General features: G+C 28.0%; 1 protein-coding gene across 2 annotated transcripts; it reads right to left on the minus strand.

The window, feature by feature from the left end:
* Window positions 1-2,559: 2,559 nt before the first annotated feature.
* LOC120075314 (transcription factor bHLH93-like) lies at window positions 2,560-5,232 on the minus strand. 2 transcript variants are annotated; one of them, XM_039028583.1, is made up of 4 exons: window positions 4,552-5,232; window positions 4,302-4,460; window positions 4,030-4,200; window positions 2,560-2,702 (listed from the first exon to the last, which is right to left on the minus strand). In XM_039028583.1, the coding sequence occupies exons 1-4, from the start codon at window positions 5,155-5,157 to the stop codon at window positions 2,610-2,612; spliced, it is 1,029 nt and encodes a 342-aa protein (XP_038884511.1). In that variant the 5' UTR covers window positions 5,158-5,232; the 3' UTR covers window positions 2,560-2,609. The 2 variants fall into 2 exon arrangements, with proteins under 2 accessions (XP_038884511.1, XP_038884510.1); XM_039028582.1 differs by having other exon boundaries at window positions 2,560-2,714.
* Between the last annotated feature and the right edge of the window lie 11,257 nt (window positions 5,233-16,489).

Below are 16,489 nucleotides of genomic sequence, written 5' to 3' on the forward strand. Positions count from 1 at the left end.
GAAACTCTAGTATGTCTACACCAAACACTAATCCAAATGCATTTCTATCTTCACACACATCTAATCCTTTTGTTGCCACATCCAAAATTGTTGGAGACTCCTCCTGGTATGCAGATAGTGGTGCTACAAATCATGTGACAGCTGATCCTAACAACATTACCAACCCAACCGAATATGGAGGTATTGATTTAGTAACAATTGGTAATGGTGACAAGTTACAAATTACTCATACTGGTGATTCCTGCTTATCTAATGGACAAAATAAGTTTTATCTTCGAAATGTGTTGTGTGTTCCTACCATACCTAGTACTAATGATTCTGGTCCTGATGTCCACCATCGAGATCCTCCTTACTGTGGTCGATTGAAGATTTGAGGTCCTTAAGATTTCAAGCCATTTGGTGTTTTATTGAATACAACATTGACAATGACATGGTTGTTGAAGGAGCTACTGGCCTTCACAGAGTTTTGATGCTCGAGTCTCTTTTCATACGAAAAAAACTCGGATTACATATCTAACCACGATATACCTAGTTTTCCCTGAATACCAACCACAACAGAGTTGTACTCTTCATCTAGTCCCTGAAGAACTTGGGAGATTAGGGCTTGGGTTGTAACAGGACTACCGGCTTGAGCTAGATTGTCCGAATGTGTTTTTATTAAGCTTAGATACTCACTCATTTTAAGATTTCCTTTCCTTATTTGTTGAAATATTTGACGGAGATAATCTTCCTCAACTCTTGATTGTATACCGAACAGCTCTCGAATGGCTTGCCACAGGTTCTTGGCATTATTAAGTCCCATTAATTGAACTGCTACCTCTGGGGACATGGAGTTGTAGAGCCATCCAAGTAGGAGCTGATCAACTTGAATCCAGGCTTCATATTGAGGGTTGATGCTTCGCTCAATAGTGGTGTTGTCAGAATCTTCCGAAACCGTTTGTGCACTGACTCTAGAGGACAATGAGGGAGTTTCAGGGGAGGGAAGAAACATGGGTGGGCAAGGATTTGTATCTGATAATTGGCCCTTGAGCTTGTAGTTGCACAGGATGGGAAGAGAAACATTTTCCACAGGAGATAATTCCCTCGTTTTAATTTGGTGCTAGTGATTTGGTTAAGAAGTTGATTGAATGGTGGGTGATTGTACCGAGCAGGTTCAGGTCCTGAGGAGACTGCAATGGGAATGGCATTGGTCATGGAGGCTCTTAAACCAAATCAAGATATAGGAGTAGACAGAGGGTTGAGGGAATACCTTTTCTGTATTGATTTTTCACACTTTAAAGAGGGCTACATCAGCCCTATTTATGAACTTAATTTGCCATCATTGTGAGCAAAAAATGAATACAAGAATCTGTAACAAATTGGAGAAATGGAAAGAAAATACACAGCCAATCAAAAAGAGAGAAAAATAACAGCCTCAATTAATCAGACAATTGGAATATAATTTCTCGTTGTGACTTGGCAGCTGAATTGGCTATCTCTGTGAGTTGGCATCCACTGTCATTTTGGCTTCTTCTTTTAGCTGGGATTTCACTCTAATGGTTATGAACAACGACTCTCTATATTTTAACAATATTAAAATAATAATACAATATTATGTGTATATATTTAAACTTAAGTCTTGGATAATTTTGTCTTTAACTTTATTTGAAATGTCTTTTACCATTAGATGTACGATCCTTCATTTATATATCTATTATTTCCTTATTTAGTCTATGAGAAATTTTGGTTGCATTCTTAATACATATTTTTTAGAAAACAGAAATAACACAACAAGAACACAATTTATTGGTCGCGGTCTAACCTGTCATGCAAGATAAGTCAATCTCTAAGATCCCGTTAGGTAACCATTTTATTTTTAGTTTTTGTTTTTGAAAATTAAGCCTATGGATACTACTTACATCTCTAAATTTCTTTTTTTATTATCTACTTTTCACTAATGGTTTAAAAAACCAAGCCAAATTTTTATAATTAGTAACTTTCAAAAAACTATTTTTGTCTTAGAATTTGATTAAGTATTAACCTGTACTTAACAAAGATGCATATCATGATAAAAAATGATGATGGAATAGATTTAATTTTTAAAACGAAAAACAAAAAAAACTAAATAGATACCATAAGAAATTAAAGATATTTGGATTGAAGATGGCCCTGGCGATACATTAACTATGTATTGTTACTTGAGAACCTTTGCTTCTAATTACCTATTAAAGTGGTCATATTTTACTAGCATCCGATAATAATTAAGGAATAATATTAATTTAATTTCCCATTTAAGTTTATGGTTCACTGTTGTTTAACTTTAGTATTACATTAATGATTTACAAATTTGAAGGATAAAGGAAAAATAAATATTTTTTTCTCATATTTTTTTTTATATGTTATTACCTTGAAATCTGATATGGAAATTGTCAGCTTAAATGAGAATATAGGCAGAGATTAAAAATTAATTCTTCCATTTTGGATTAAAATTAAGCATGAGGGGTTGGGGATGAGAAAATTGCAAACCTCATTAAATTACAGAGATTTGATTACTCACTTCTAATTAAGAAAATTACCACAATTTTTTTAATTAAAAAAATAAAAAAGAAAAAGGATGAAGAAGAAGAAATCTACAAGCAGCTTCCTCCATAACCTGCATTCCTAAATAAAGCTTCCTTCAATTCTTCAGGCTTCAGTTCTGTTCTCTGCTTCAGTTCTGTTCTCTGCTTCAGTTCCTATTTTCAAGTCAATTTTTTTTTATTGCACAAATTAAATATATTTTAAAACGCACAATATATTGTTATATTCTTATTTTTTTTACAACATGTCGAGATTATAGTTTTAAAAAAATTCCATTTCCAAAACTAAATAAAAATTTTAAATTTAATCTTAAATTTTAAAAAGTTATAATTTCACCTTTAAGATTTGAATTTTCCTCTATTTTTAACCTTGATTTTTTACTAAATATTATCCTATAATTTTTTTTCCCTTCAATTTGTTAACATTACAAGTGTTTTTTTAGGAAGACGATAGAAGATTAAATTATGCCTTGTTAACATATTTAAACAAATAAACATAACATATCATTAGATTTGTTATATACTTATTAATAAAAAGTCTGATGTGCTCCCATAAAGATTTATTTATTTCAATTACATATTCATGTTGTATTCAAATTAAATATATTAACAAACCAATAATTCGGGAAAGCATTAACTTTTTCTTCCCCGTCTGAGAAATACTAAAATATTTAAATGAAATGGATAATTAAATGATAAATAAAAATTAAAAAAAAAAAAAAAAAAAAAAAAAAAAAAAAAAAACCTGAGATTTCAAAATATTACAATTTTATTTTTGAGTTCCAAATTTAATTTCTATTTAGTACAGAATGTTGTATTCATTCTATCTTTGAATTTTCAGTTTAGGTTTCATTTGGTCACTAAATTTCGATATTATGCTTTTACTCTCGAATTGTTACTGATGCTCTTGCTTTGGTATTCGACACTCATTTTCAACTAACTAATTAAAAACAATTATGATATAAATTCTTTTAATTAATTTTAATACTAATGAAAAATCAGTAAAAGCAAAATTAATTATAAATAATTAATTCTTTTAAATTTGGATATTAACACCAACAAACGATTAAAATGAAAGTAAATATTTAGTTTAAAAAAAAAACTAAAAGAGTTAATCTTGTCAAGACTAAATTGACACAAATATTTAAAATTTCCGAACAAAAATACGTTCTCGATAACTATTTCAATTTTTTGTTTTATCTTTGAAAAAATTTTAAAAAAAAAACTTTTAAAAATTACTTTCGTTTTAAAAATCTGTGTAGTTATGAAAAATGCAAAGCCATGATAAAGAAGGGTGAAAAAATAGACTTTGATTTTAAAAAATCAAAAATAAAAAATCGAATGGTTACAATGAAACTCAAACGTACGGTAAAAAGGAAACTAAACTTGAAATTACAATTAAGGGGAAAAAATGTATAATTTTTCAAAAAAGATGCAAAAGAGAAGAAAGATAAAGAAGGTATTATAATACCTGAGAAGAACAAGTGGCTTGCAATGCGAAGTCATTGAAGCAGCTAATTACACATTGTTGAATCTCAAGCCCCAATGCTTCGAGTGTATTCACCGTTGATAATACCAATCCTGGTTTTCCCGCACAGCAAATCTCGATTCTCGTGTCCCCATTTCTAGTTTCCACTTCGAACTGTTCAACCAATTTTTGTTCTTAATCAGCCTCTTTAGTAATTTAATCTATCGCTTTTTTGTTTCAAAATACGCAAAGAAATCTCGAAAAAAGTTGTTTACTTTTGGTGAATTCCTCACTACGCATTCACTCAGTTTTGTGTTCTTCAATGAATTCATCCTCGGATTTGATCCTTCCACTTCGCTTTGCAGATTCCCGATCTTCTCTAGCAATTCTTTCATATACTCAATCGCATCTGCCAGAATCGCTGTTCTGTCCATCTGTTCATAGAAGTCCACCACAAAATCGCTTTAAGTTTATAGGTTTTGTTCAATTCAAGGCTAGGCTCAGGTGATTGATTCTATTTCTTACCTTACTGATCTTCGGGACAATGGATCTGAGCATTGAAAGTCGATCGTTCAACCGCTTCCTTCTCCTTCTCTCCGCCATCAGATTCTTTGACGGTTGTCCTTGCAATTTCTTCCCTCTGTTCTTTCGGTCCATGGAGGAGCATGTTCCGATGTTGAAAACCTGGAGTTCTTCTTCTGGAGATTGATTCGGCTCCATTTTACACGCTGATTCAACTTGAACTGCCTCCATATTCTGAATCTCATCCGCGAGAAAACCTAATTGCTCTTCCTCTTCTTCTCGCTCTACATTCGGATGCTCTGGTTGAAATGGCAGAGGCGCGGCTGCTGCTGCTGCTGCTGCTACTTCCATGACGGTAAAGGCGGAATCAGGTATTTGTGGTACTGAGAACTCATTTGCTAAAGGATGGTAGAATTCGTGGAGATTTTGAGCGGAGAGAGGTTCTGAAGAAGAATTTGGGGGGAAATTCAAAGTGGTTTGATCGAAACAGTAATCGAATGGCCAAGCATTTGAGCAGAGGTCGGTGATTTCGTTTGGAATGGCTTCCCAATTTGAATCTCTTCGTAGAGCCATTAACTCCTCTAAGAAAACATGTTCGTCAAGCTCCATCTCTCTCTCTCAAGCTTTCTCTCAAGCTCTAATGGAGGCTCTGCCCTAGTACCTGGACGGCATAAAAATTGCAGTAGAGAGGATTATATATATATAGGCACATGTGGAATGGCTTAATACACTTTTAAATTGCAAGTTTGTTTATTTATTTATTTAGTAAAAAGAGATAATAAATATTAATTACTCCAAATTATGCTTTCTTTAGAAATAACAATTTTAATTAGTTAGTCTAAGAGTCGGTTTAGAATGACTATGGCAAAAAAATATTTTTCAAAAAAACAGTTTTATTTAAACTTTTTTCATAAAACTATTTAAAATATTCAAAAGGTTGCGAAATAGTTCAATTCTTTGTAAAATATTTATTTTTAAAATTAAACATTTAAAAAGGTTAAATCAAATACCTGTGTCGAATGGACATTTAAAATTTGAAATTTATATTTTTTACACTTATTTAAGGAACTTTTTAAATATAAAAAAAATATTTAAAAATATATATTAATTTATAATAAAAAGTTTCAAAAATAAAAGTTTTTATAAAATTAAATATTTTTTAGATTTTTCTGTTTATAAGAATTTTTCCATAATTTAGTTGATTTTATAATTTTAGTGGACATAAAATTTAAATTTTAGTTAATTATTAGACATCTTTAAAATTTGGAATTTTTTAGACATTTAACCTTCTTTTTTTTTTTTAATGGTTAAAATAATTTTTGTCATATTTAAAATCATTATAAAATACTACTTTAATAATACAATTAATATAATATTTTATTTTATTTTTTTAAATATAAATTTTCATATTATCAAAATTCACATCGAAGGATTAAAAGTATCTTTCATAGTAATTTTGAAAATAACAAAAGGAATTGTGACCATTTCAAAATCATTTCCAACACATACGTTAAAAAGATTAAAAATTACTTTTCGTTCCTAAATTTTTATAAAAATAATGATTTGATCAATGTACTTTAATTTTGTAATAATCTAGTCCTTGAAGAATTTAATTCATATACTTTCAAATTTGTAACACTTTAATTCCTATCGTGAAGAAATTCATCAAACATAATTGTCGATTTGGACTATACAACGATTTAGTCTTTATAATTCATAAATAAACTTCACCTTTACTTATTAAATTTTAAATATTAAATTATTACTAATTTAAAAATATTATAATCGAATCAGAAATTAAGGTATTACTTGAATGAGAATTCGTAGAATAAAAGTGATTTTCAACTAACTTACAACTAGAGATATCATTTAATCCTCTACTTTAATTATTTCATTACAGACATATATATATATATAATATTAAATTAAAATGCTGAGAACACGTGTTAGTACAGATGTGAAGTGAATAAAAAGGAGAAATGATTTGAGTCTCTGAGAAATAGTAAAAAGTAAAAAAAATAAAAAATATATATAAATTAGGAAAAGAAAATACAATTAATAATAAATTAAGAAAGATTTTGGAATGAAAAATAATTAGTGTTAATAATTTAAGAGAAATCAAATAGAATGAACTATGAAATAAGAATCTTGTGTGTGAGGGGTAGTCAATGTCACTTTTCACAAAATCACTGCCACCAAATGAGAAGAGCTCAGAAGGACATAACATAAACAGAAACTGACCCACCACCATAACACTGCACACCGATATATATAAATAATTAATTATTATTATTATAATAATAAAGCTTCCTGTCATCTTCTTTCTGTATATATATAAGGTATTGAATTTAAGTTGCTATATCCATATTTTTATGGATATTTTTATAAGTTTATTGTTTTAACCTTGACAAGATAGGTGAATTAACATTTTTGTTACCTCTATTGAGGATTTTATATTTAAAAGATGAGAAAACTTTTGTTAATCAATCTTACAATATAAAACAATAAATAACTAAAAAAAAAAAAATAAAATAAGAGTATTGATTATTGTTTATTTTATATTTAAAATAAGAGTTCTCACGATCTTTATAAAATAACTAAAGATCGAGCCACTTATCTCATTTTTGATTGATTTTGAGAAGGAACTCTACATCATCTATTAACTTCACAAACTTTAAATTATACATGAACTACTCTTTTAATTATCAATTGATTTTTAGAAGTAACTTCGTATTTATATTTTGTTTAAGTATTTATTTTAGTCCATAAAGTTGACATTGACATTTGGTCCCAAAAAATAAAAATAAGGACCTGACCCAAGAATGACTAACCTAAAAAAGCACCATCTATTATTAAAAAGTGGCAAAAAAAATTCTAAAAATAGATTTAAAATACCAAATAAAAAATGAAAAGTTTATTAATGTGAATATAATATTAATAATAAATATTCTAACATTTTTAAAATATATATAATTTTTTTTTCAAAACCATCTATCAAATTTTTCAACTTCGGAGTTAGTTCATCAATTTGTCAATTAAGTCCACATTCTAGAGTAATTTTAAAATAGTTTTCATGTTAATCATTTTGCAGCATACCTTTAATTACTTAAAATCAATAAATGTTTAATTTTATATTATTAAATGTAATTTTTCATTCTATTAAAATTGATTTTAGAAATGAAAAAAATGATTTAAGCATTTTAGAAGCACTTCCAAACGTGGTTTAAGAGACCGTTTGAATTGACTTGAGAAAAAATTGTTTTTCAAAAAATTCATTTTTATTTATACTTTTGACAAAAAAATTGTTGAAAATATACTTCAAAAACTATTTTGACTGGTTGTCAAATATTGCTTTTTATGCCTCGGTGTAGTCGGCTCTTGTAGCCCCCTTTGCCAATGAATCAGCTAATAGATTACATTGTCTGTTAACATGCCTAAAGGAAATACAAATAAACTTCTTTGTCGGTGAAATTCATTCGATTCAATTTGTCTTGGATGAGTCTTATTGTCTGAAAATAATCAGACTCAACTCTAATATGTAAGGTCCCAAGTGAGATTGCCAATTTCAAGCCTTCAACAATCGCAAGCAATTCAAGAATAGGAAGTAAAGAATTAATTTCCAAGTGTTTTGACTGTAAAGCGATTGCAAAGCCCTCAAAATCTCGGATTGCTGCGTCCAATTCAGATGAAACAGGAGAAAAGTTCCAAGCTGCATCTACGTTAAGAGAGTAGAAACCATGTGGAGGAGGAAGCTATTTTCTAATTATAGCGGCTTCATTCTTACACTTTCCCTCTTGAAGAATAGTTTTGTGGATAGGCTTGATCAAAGTAATCTCTAATCCATTTGCTTTAGTCTCTACTTGATCAAAGAATAGTTTTTCCTTGGCTCTTCTACAGGTGAAAAAAAAATATGGTTGTAAAGATTCTTCTTCATATTGACAAACTGGACAAAGTGGTAAAAGATTAAGGTCTTTGTTGTAGAGATTTACTCTTGTAAGAATGATATTTTTGAGAACTCTCCAAACAAATTTTTTTATTAAGTTTCTCTACACCATATTCATAAGGCTCTTCTAGCATCTAGCTCCCTTTTCTACCTATGCTATGTTTTATTTGATAGTGTCATCTTCTCGGTTGGATGTGTAGTTAGGTTGTCTCATTGTTGCTATGTTTTGTTAAAACTATGAATTAGACCTACAATGTAGTTGAATGACAAAAGGTGATTAATGTTTTTTTTGTTAAACTATGTATTATAGCCAAAATCCAACACATAATTTACAACACTCCTGGCACCTCCACATCCACAAGGTTTATCTTAAGCATTTTGTTGGTTCACGTTTTCTTTTCAGATAGTTGTTTTTAGTATTATGATCGAAAAGGGTTATACTCAACTGAAAGTGGATACAAGTTAGTTCAAGATGCAACTTTTAAGGCTTTCACATCGACAAAGCACGAGAGCATGGAGATATGATGCTAAAAAATATTAATGTGGTGTGCATGTAACGAAGCACTTTCTAGAAGGGAAAATCTTCATCATAGGAAAATTTGTGGCTCATGCTATTATCCCTTATGTAAAGAAAATGTTACGAAAATTGAGCTTCATGTTTCTTAAGATTGTACATGAACACAAACTATGCTGACTTTGATTTTTTTTTTTTTTTTTTTTACAAGGTTTGATCAAATTAACTCTGAGGCGGACTCCATAAAACAAACTTGATAATTCTTTAGGGCTTATTTGAACGTTTGGACCGTCTTAACAATAAAGTCTTCACCTTTATTGATGACATTCTAGCTTTCCATCGGTGAGACATTATTCAAGCATTTTTTTTGTCCTCAAAATTGTCATACTTGAAGAACCAATGTCCCTAATATCTAGCGTGAAGATCATCCTTATTGAACTGGATGTTGATAAGACATTAAGGCAACTCTTTGATGTTTTTATTTTGATTCTATATTTAAAAAAAAAAAATGTAGTTTAGTGATGAGCCTTATTCTTTCCATTCATTTGATTTAACTTTTTTTAAGAAAAAGCATTTTATTTAATATTTTATCCTTATATTAACCTGACTTATTATTGTTATCTGTTGAGAAGACATTAATTTGACCAAATGTTCATTATTCCATCTCATTGTTTATTTTGAATCAATAAACTTTAATCAAGATTTTATAGAGTTGAGAAATCAAATTAAATGTACTAAAAAATATTAAAATTGTCAAAACAAATATAGTTCAACTGACATAATGTTTGTACTATAAATCTCGATGTCAGAAATATTAAAATTAAATCATTCATAAAATTAATACATTTTAAATACTAAATATACATATCTGTAAAAGAAATTACGAAATTATCTACCACCTCGCTAATAAATTAAATTCAAAACACAAAATTAAATAACATAAATACCCAAACCCAAGTGGACAACTGCGTATGGATATTTTGTCCTTTGCGTATTTAGATATTTTTGTCTTATTTGTATTTTCCCCAAACTATATAATTAGGTTCTTTTTTTAAAAAAAAAAAAAAAAAAAAAATTATTATTTAGATGGATCTAGTTTGATTATGGTGGGTTGTTTTTTCTATTCTTACCCCACATGCTTAATGTACTAAATATAGGGAAAATAAGATTATTTATTAAGGGTTAACATGCAAACAAAAAACAATGCAATTTTGTTTAGGTAACTTTAATTATTGTACCTATTGTAATGATTAATTTCATTTTTAACCGTACTAAAAATTTTAAAAAAAAAAAAAACCTACTTTTAGCCCAATATATTTTTCGCCAATTATTATTATTACCATCATTTAATGCTAATTTTGTTGTTTTCACGAGAGAGCAAAAGTAAAGGAATCATAATGGGTTGCATGGAGTGGACTTTAAAATATAGGTTAAACTATAATTTTAATTTTTCAAATTTTAAAGTTCGTATGGTTAGTTCCTCGACCTTTGAAATTTTTTTAATAAATATTTAAAAATTCAATTTTGTGTAAGAGTCTATAATAAGTCATCAAAAATTAGATTTGGTATCTAATAACTATTTAAACTTGAATTTTGTGTTTGGTTATTGACATATATTGCATTTTAAAAAATTGGCTAATCTATTTGACTTAATTGAAAGTTGAATATCTTATTAGATTCTAGATTTAGTTTCCTGTCTAATAGATTTATTAATATTTTTTAAAAAATATATTGAAAATGTTAGAAATCTATTAGACACAAACTGAATGTAGAGATCTATTTAAAATTATTAAACACGAAATTGAAAGTTCATAAACTAGCATGTAATTAAACGAAAAAATACCTTTAGCATTTATTTAAAGATGAAAATTAATTTCAAGAAAAATCATACATAAAACAAATTTGTAAATTAAATTATAAATTTAGCGAATGAACTTTAGTATTCTGTCTAAGCTAAGTTATAACAATTATACTTGAACTTTTTCATTTATTTAAAAAATACTCTTATACTATCAAAAATTGCAATATGATTTTTGGACTTTCAAAAACATTTTAAAAATACTTTTTGGATAGAAATCTAATCATGACCTAAAATTGTGCAGCAATTACCCAATGGGGTGATACAAATTTTTTGTTTTAATCATTGTTACACTTTTTTATATCTCAATTTTTATCCACAGTTCTAGAGAAATTTATACTTTAAGGGATTTTTAAAATGTCCTTGAATGTTCAAGGATAATATTTCTATTTTTTAAAGTATAGAGATATTTTTTTAAAAAAAAAATAACAAAATTAAGTATATTTTTTATAATCTAACCTTGTACCTAATTAGATGTTTGAAAAGTTCATAAATTATGAATCCGCTTAACAAAGTTGAAGAATTAAGACTTTAAGTCGTTCATTAGATCATAATATATACAAAATTAAGCTAAAAGCTTAAGAACCTATTTGATACAATAGATTTACATATCATTCTAAAAATACATATAATATTAAATTTTTTACCTTTTATACTTCAAAATATTTCAATCAAATTCCACTGTTTATACATCATACATAAATCATATGACTTTTTTTTTTTCATCTCTAAAATCAGAGCATACACAACTTGACAGAACAAGAAGAGAACATTAGACCAAACCAATATCTTGTCAAGTCAAGTCAAGTCTGTTGTTGATGATTGTGCTGTGCCACTATACCTGCAGTGGCCGCCGGAAACTTCCATCGCCGGCCGCCTGTGGCGGCGGAGGCTATAATTTTTTTTTATTTAAAAAGAGGAAATTTGATTTTTTTTCTTTTAATTTAATAATTCGTCCGTACAGTTTGAGCATTCCAAAGTAAACAAAAATGAGAGAACTGTTGGAAGAGTTGAAAGGGATGGGAGGAAAAAGAGTTAAAGAATCTATTAAAGCAAGACATTAACATTTTTACCCTACATGGGTGAAAGTGAAAAACCTTTTTATTTTATTTTATTTTTTTTAGAAGCATTTTATGTTATCTATCTCATGTGGTTGAATTTGGGGAAAAAAAAGAGGGGGGCGGGGGGATAATCATATAAGTCAAGTAAAAGGGAAAAAAATGTTTTTCACATTTAAACACAATAGACAATATCAAAAAGCATTTAAACATTCCATTTTTTGTTTCTTTAGTGAAATCTAAATTTATCAATCCAAAATGCTTTTTTACAAGTATAGATGGTATAATTTAAGATTAGAAAAGCTGATTTTTGTGTAGGTTTAGTTATTTATTATAAAGAACAATTTACCAATCTTAAAATTACATATTTGTTTAGCTTATCTACTCGATTTTATCATACTTTCACTTAATCGAAACAAAGTCAATATAAAAATATCAAGAATTTTGATGTTATTTTTTTCTCAGGCCAAAAAGAGAATGATTTGATTTAAACTACACACTTGAACTTTCAAAATTTATCGACAAAATAATATTTTTGTAAATTAAATAGTCCAATGCACTCTCAATAATTTTTTCTCATGATAGAGATATTTTTTTGTTTGAAATACTTAGTACTTGAAGTAAAAGGACCTAGTAAATAGCTATCTATCTTTTGGAATAAGACATATGGTTATGGCAAGAAAGTACCAAAAACAGAACCTAGAGGAATCTAATATTCACATGCTATAACATTAGGTAATATCATTTTTCTTGGATCTCAACCTTTTATATGAAAGGTTGAAATAAAAGTACGGCAATGCTAATTAAACTTGGAAGAGGCAAGGCCTACTAATGGCTACTTTATTGCCCAAATGCTTTTTTAAATATATTAATTAAAGTACTATATATGTCATTCTCTATTCATTATTGTTATTTAGTTTATATTGGTTTTTTTATTAATTGATATCCATAACTTTTATTACCTATCGTTATCTTTATTGGCAAGAAGATTACTACTCATCTAAATTTCAAATATCATATTTTAGTCTCTAAACATTTGACCAAAAAAAAAATTAAGTATCTATTTTATTGTATAAATAATTAAATTTTGTTATACATATTTTCTAATCCTTATTCACATGCATGTTTTCTTACTAAATAAGTTTTTTTTTTTCTTTCAAGTACAACAAAATATGTGCATACAACTAGAACAAATGGAATTAAATTTAAAATTTGATTCTCTAAAGAAACATCCCACTTTTATTTTTATGGACATTTTAGATTTATTCAACTACATTGAAGGTTAAGAGCTTCCACTATCAATAGTTATTGTAAATTTTCTTTTATAAAAAATTCCAATAATTTGTTGTGGAAAAAAAAAAGCAATTAATAACTCGATTTATAAAGGTGGGACGTTCAAAGAAAAAGGAAAGGACGTTGGTGGGGCCAAGCTCGAAAAAGTTTCACAAAAGAAAAAGAAAAAGAAAAAAATCGGAAGTTCTAAGTGGGACACGTGGATTCAGTTGAATTTTTAAATAAAAAAACACTCCATTTTCATAAAATTAACTATGGAGTATATTAACTTTTATCGCTGACGAATAGCTCTATAATAAAAAAATTCATCAAATTAATTGTAAATTTTGATTATAATTTATAAATAAATTTGACCGTTAATTAGTTTATGAGTAAGAATTTTAGTTAAATATTAATAGTATATTTTAATATACAGAGTAAATCGTTATAAATTACATAAACTAAATTGATATTTATTAAAGTTTATAAAAAAAAAAATATATATATATATATATATAGATTAAAATTGGTTACAAACTAAAAAGTGATTCGTCTAAAAGTAAATAAAAACTCAAAAACAATTTTTAACCCTTTTTCTCTCAAAATTGAAAGTCTGGCGAAACAGTTTCTTTGTTTAGGTAATTCCAAAAAATGAGGGAAAAAAAACTATGATTTTCTTTTAGTACAGAATGATTTTTACTATCGCCCTTAAGTTTATTGACTCAATTAAAATATGTGTACTTTCTTTTTATTTCGTTTAATTTTAAATAATAATCTCACTTGATTCGACAAAATGACCTATTACTATTTTCTAAAGTTCATTTTTTAAAATCTTTCCTACCAATTTATATTACAAAATTTATGAAAAAGGACACAATTCAACATCATAAATCATATAAATGTAAATGGTGATATTTTACAAACCTATCTAATTGTCTAATGCAATAAAAATATTGGACATAAATTTAAAGAGATGATACTAATAGATATAATTATTAAATCACATATTTTATATAAATATTAAATTATATTACTATAGTTTCACATCGATAAGAAATAAAATTATGTTTAATAGTATCATACCATTAATATATATATATATATTGACGACACTTCATCCAACAAGGAATCACAGTGAATAAAATATACAATTTGAAGTAAAAAAAAGTTAAAAGAATATGATTATATTACTTAAAACTACCAAGATTTCAAGACTTTTGTACCATACCCATTACCTAACTTCCATTCTTGTGTCTCAAAATGGTTTTAAAAACAAAATAAAAAAGTAAAAAGAGAAAAGATTTTAATATATATATGAACATTATAGATTGGTTGGAGATCAGATATCACATGTGAAGAGGAAAGGGAGACAAGAGATGACCCTAGCTATAGTCCCCAATTTACAACTTACACTACCTAAATCTAACACATCTATCCTATCCTTCTTATCTTTCCTCTAATTAATAATTGAGATTCTAATAATCAATGACTGTTATTAGAAGATTAACAAATTATTGGAATATTTATAGCAACCTACTAAAACAATAACTCCAAAGATTACAACCATTCTTCAACTCTTTGAAGAGGATTAATGTTTTGAATAGTATCAAGTCAAATAATGCTTACTTAGTTATACAAATTAAATTCCATATATTTAGTTCTTTAACTTTCTATTTTTTATTTTTTTATTTTTAAATACAAAACAATTGGACACAAGGTTTTTAGCAGCCCAACACTCCCTCTCTGTACTTTTCATAGTATTTTATCTCTGGCATTGATGACACTATCTCCCCTATATTTCATCTCTAACATTGGCAACACTACGACCTTCGTTGTTTTCCATCTTTGATAATGGAGTTATCTCTTCTTCCTCAAATAATGTGCAACGATTAAGGACAACAAACTAAAAAAAATTATTTTCTTCTCTCTAGACACAGAATAAACTAAATTTAGAGGGTAAAAGCTAAAAAATAAACCGTTACAAAATCGACAATTAAAGAATACAAAAAAAAAAAGTAAACAGAATCAACACAAAGATATATGCGGTTGGTTACATCACTAATAGTATGTTAGTTATATTCATGGGGGAAGAGAGAACAATATTATTAGAGAGAGTGTTTTCTTAATACACAATTGATGCCTCTAGGGTTAGAGAGTTCTCTAAACTCTAGGATCATAAACGTAAATAACCACAAATAAGTAAATATGCTAAACCCGAATTTCTATACTATTTGTTCAAAGTGCCAGCTAGCAAATTCAAAGCATTTCAACGTGAATAAAAATAAAAAAGTGAGAATGAGAACAAGAAGTTTAAAAGATTGAGAAAGTTTTGTTTTGAAAAAATGGGTCAAATTTCATTTTTCATTTTTTGTTAAAAATGAAGATTCCCATTGAGAATAAAAAGATTAATTACCAAAAACACCCACGATAGAATTTGAGATTAATTTGAAAAGAATGGGAGTAGGTATTTTAAACAATGAAATGAAAGAGAAATAATAATAAAAAAAGAAAAGGAAAAAGAAAAAAGGTAATGAAGTTAAGAGACAAATTAGGGAGGGACATGAGTTGGTAATGGTATCACGAGACCCCAATCCAATCCATTACATGCACAGTACAAGAAAGGCTACAAGAAGTGTGTCTCCCAAAAGTGGTTTTTGAGGAAGCAGCCCACAATATTTTTATAAATGAGACTGAGAGGGGGTAAACTGCAATTTTTATAAAATTTCAAAACCACCATTTTCTCTCTCTATAACTTAGTGAGAGAAATGGGAGAGGGGGTCCCTAAAAGCAAGAACTTCGTCGGGTAGTGCCTTGTTTGGATATGGAAAAAAGGGAAAAAAGAAGGAAATAAATGAAAAATGTGAAAAGCGAAGAAATAGAGCTCCAAATTCCAAAACAAAAAACGCAACGCAATGCAATCAAAAGGTACAGTTTGAAAGTAGAGCTTTTGATGGAAAGCATAGGCCCGCCTTGGGTTGGGTCTTACATTTGGCGTTAAGGACAAGGCAAACCAAAATTTCGAATCATTTCTAGCACTACCCTCACTCTATACTCCTTTTTATTCTACTATGTATTCTAAAATGTCTAAAAATAATCGAGAAATTAAATAAAAACAATAAAACTCAAAACATAAAAACTTACCAGTAAAAAATCCCAACATAAACAAAAACACTTTCACACCTTTTTCTTCGATCTCGAACTAGAGAATACGAAAAGATAGTTATATTAACGTTAGTATACTTAAATTTGAAGTGTTTCTAATTGAGACAATTTCAAATCAAAGACATAAACACTTT

Source organism: Benincasa hispida, chromosome 4, assembly GCF_009727055.1.
Source record: "Benincasa hispida cultivar B227 chromosome 4, ASM972705v1, whole genome shotgun sequence".
NCBI classification, from domain to species: Eukaryota; Viridiplantae; Streptophyta; class Magnoliopsida; order Cucurbitales; family Cucurbitaceae; genus Benincasa; species Benincasa hispida.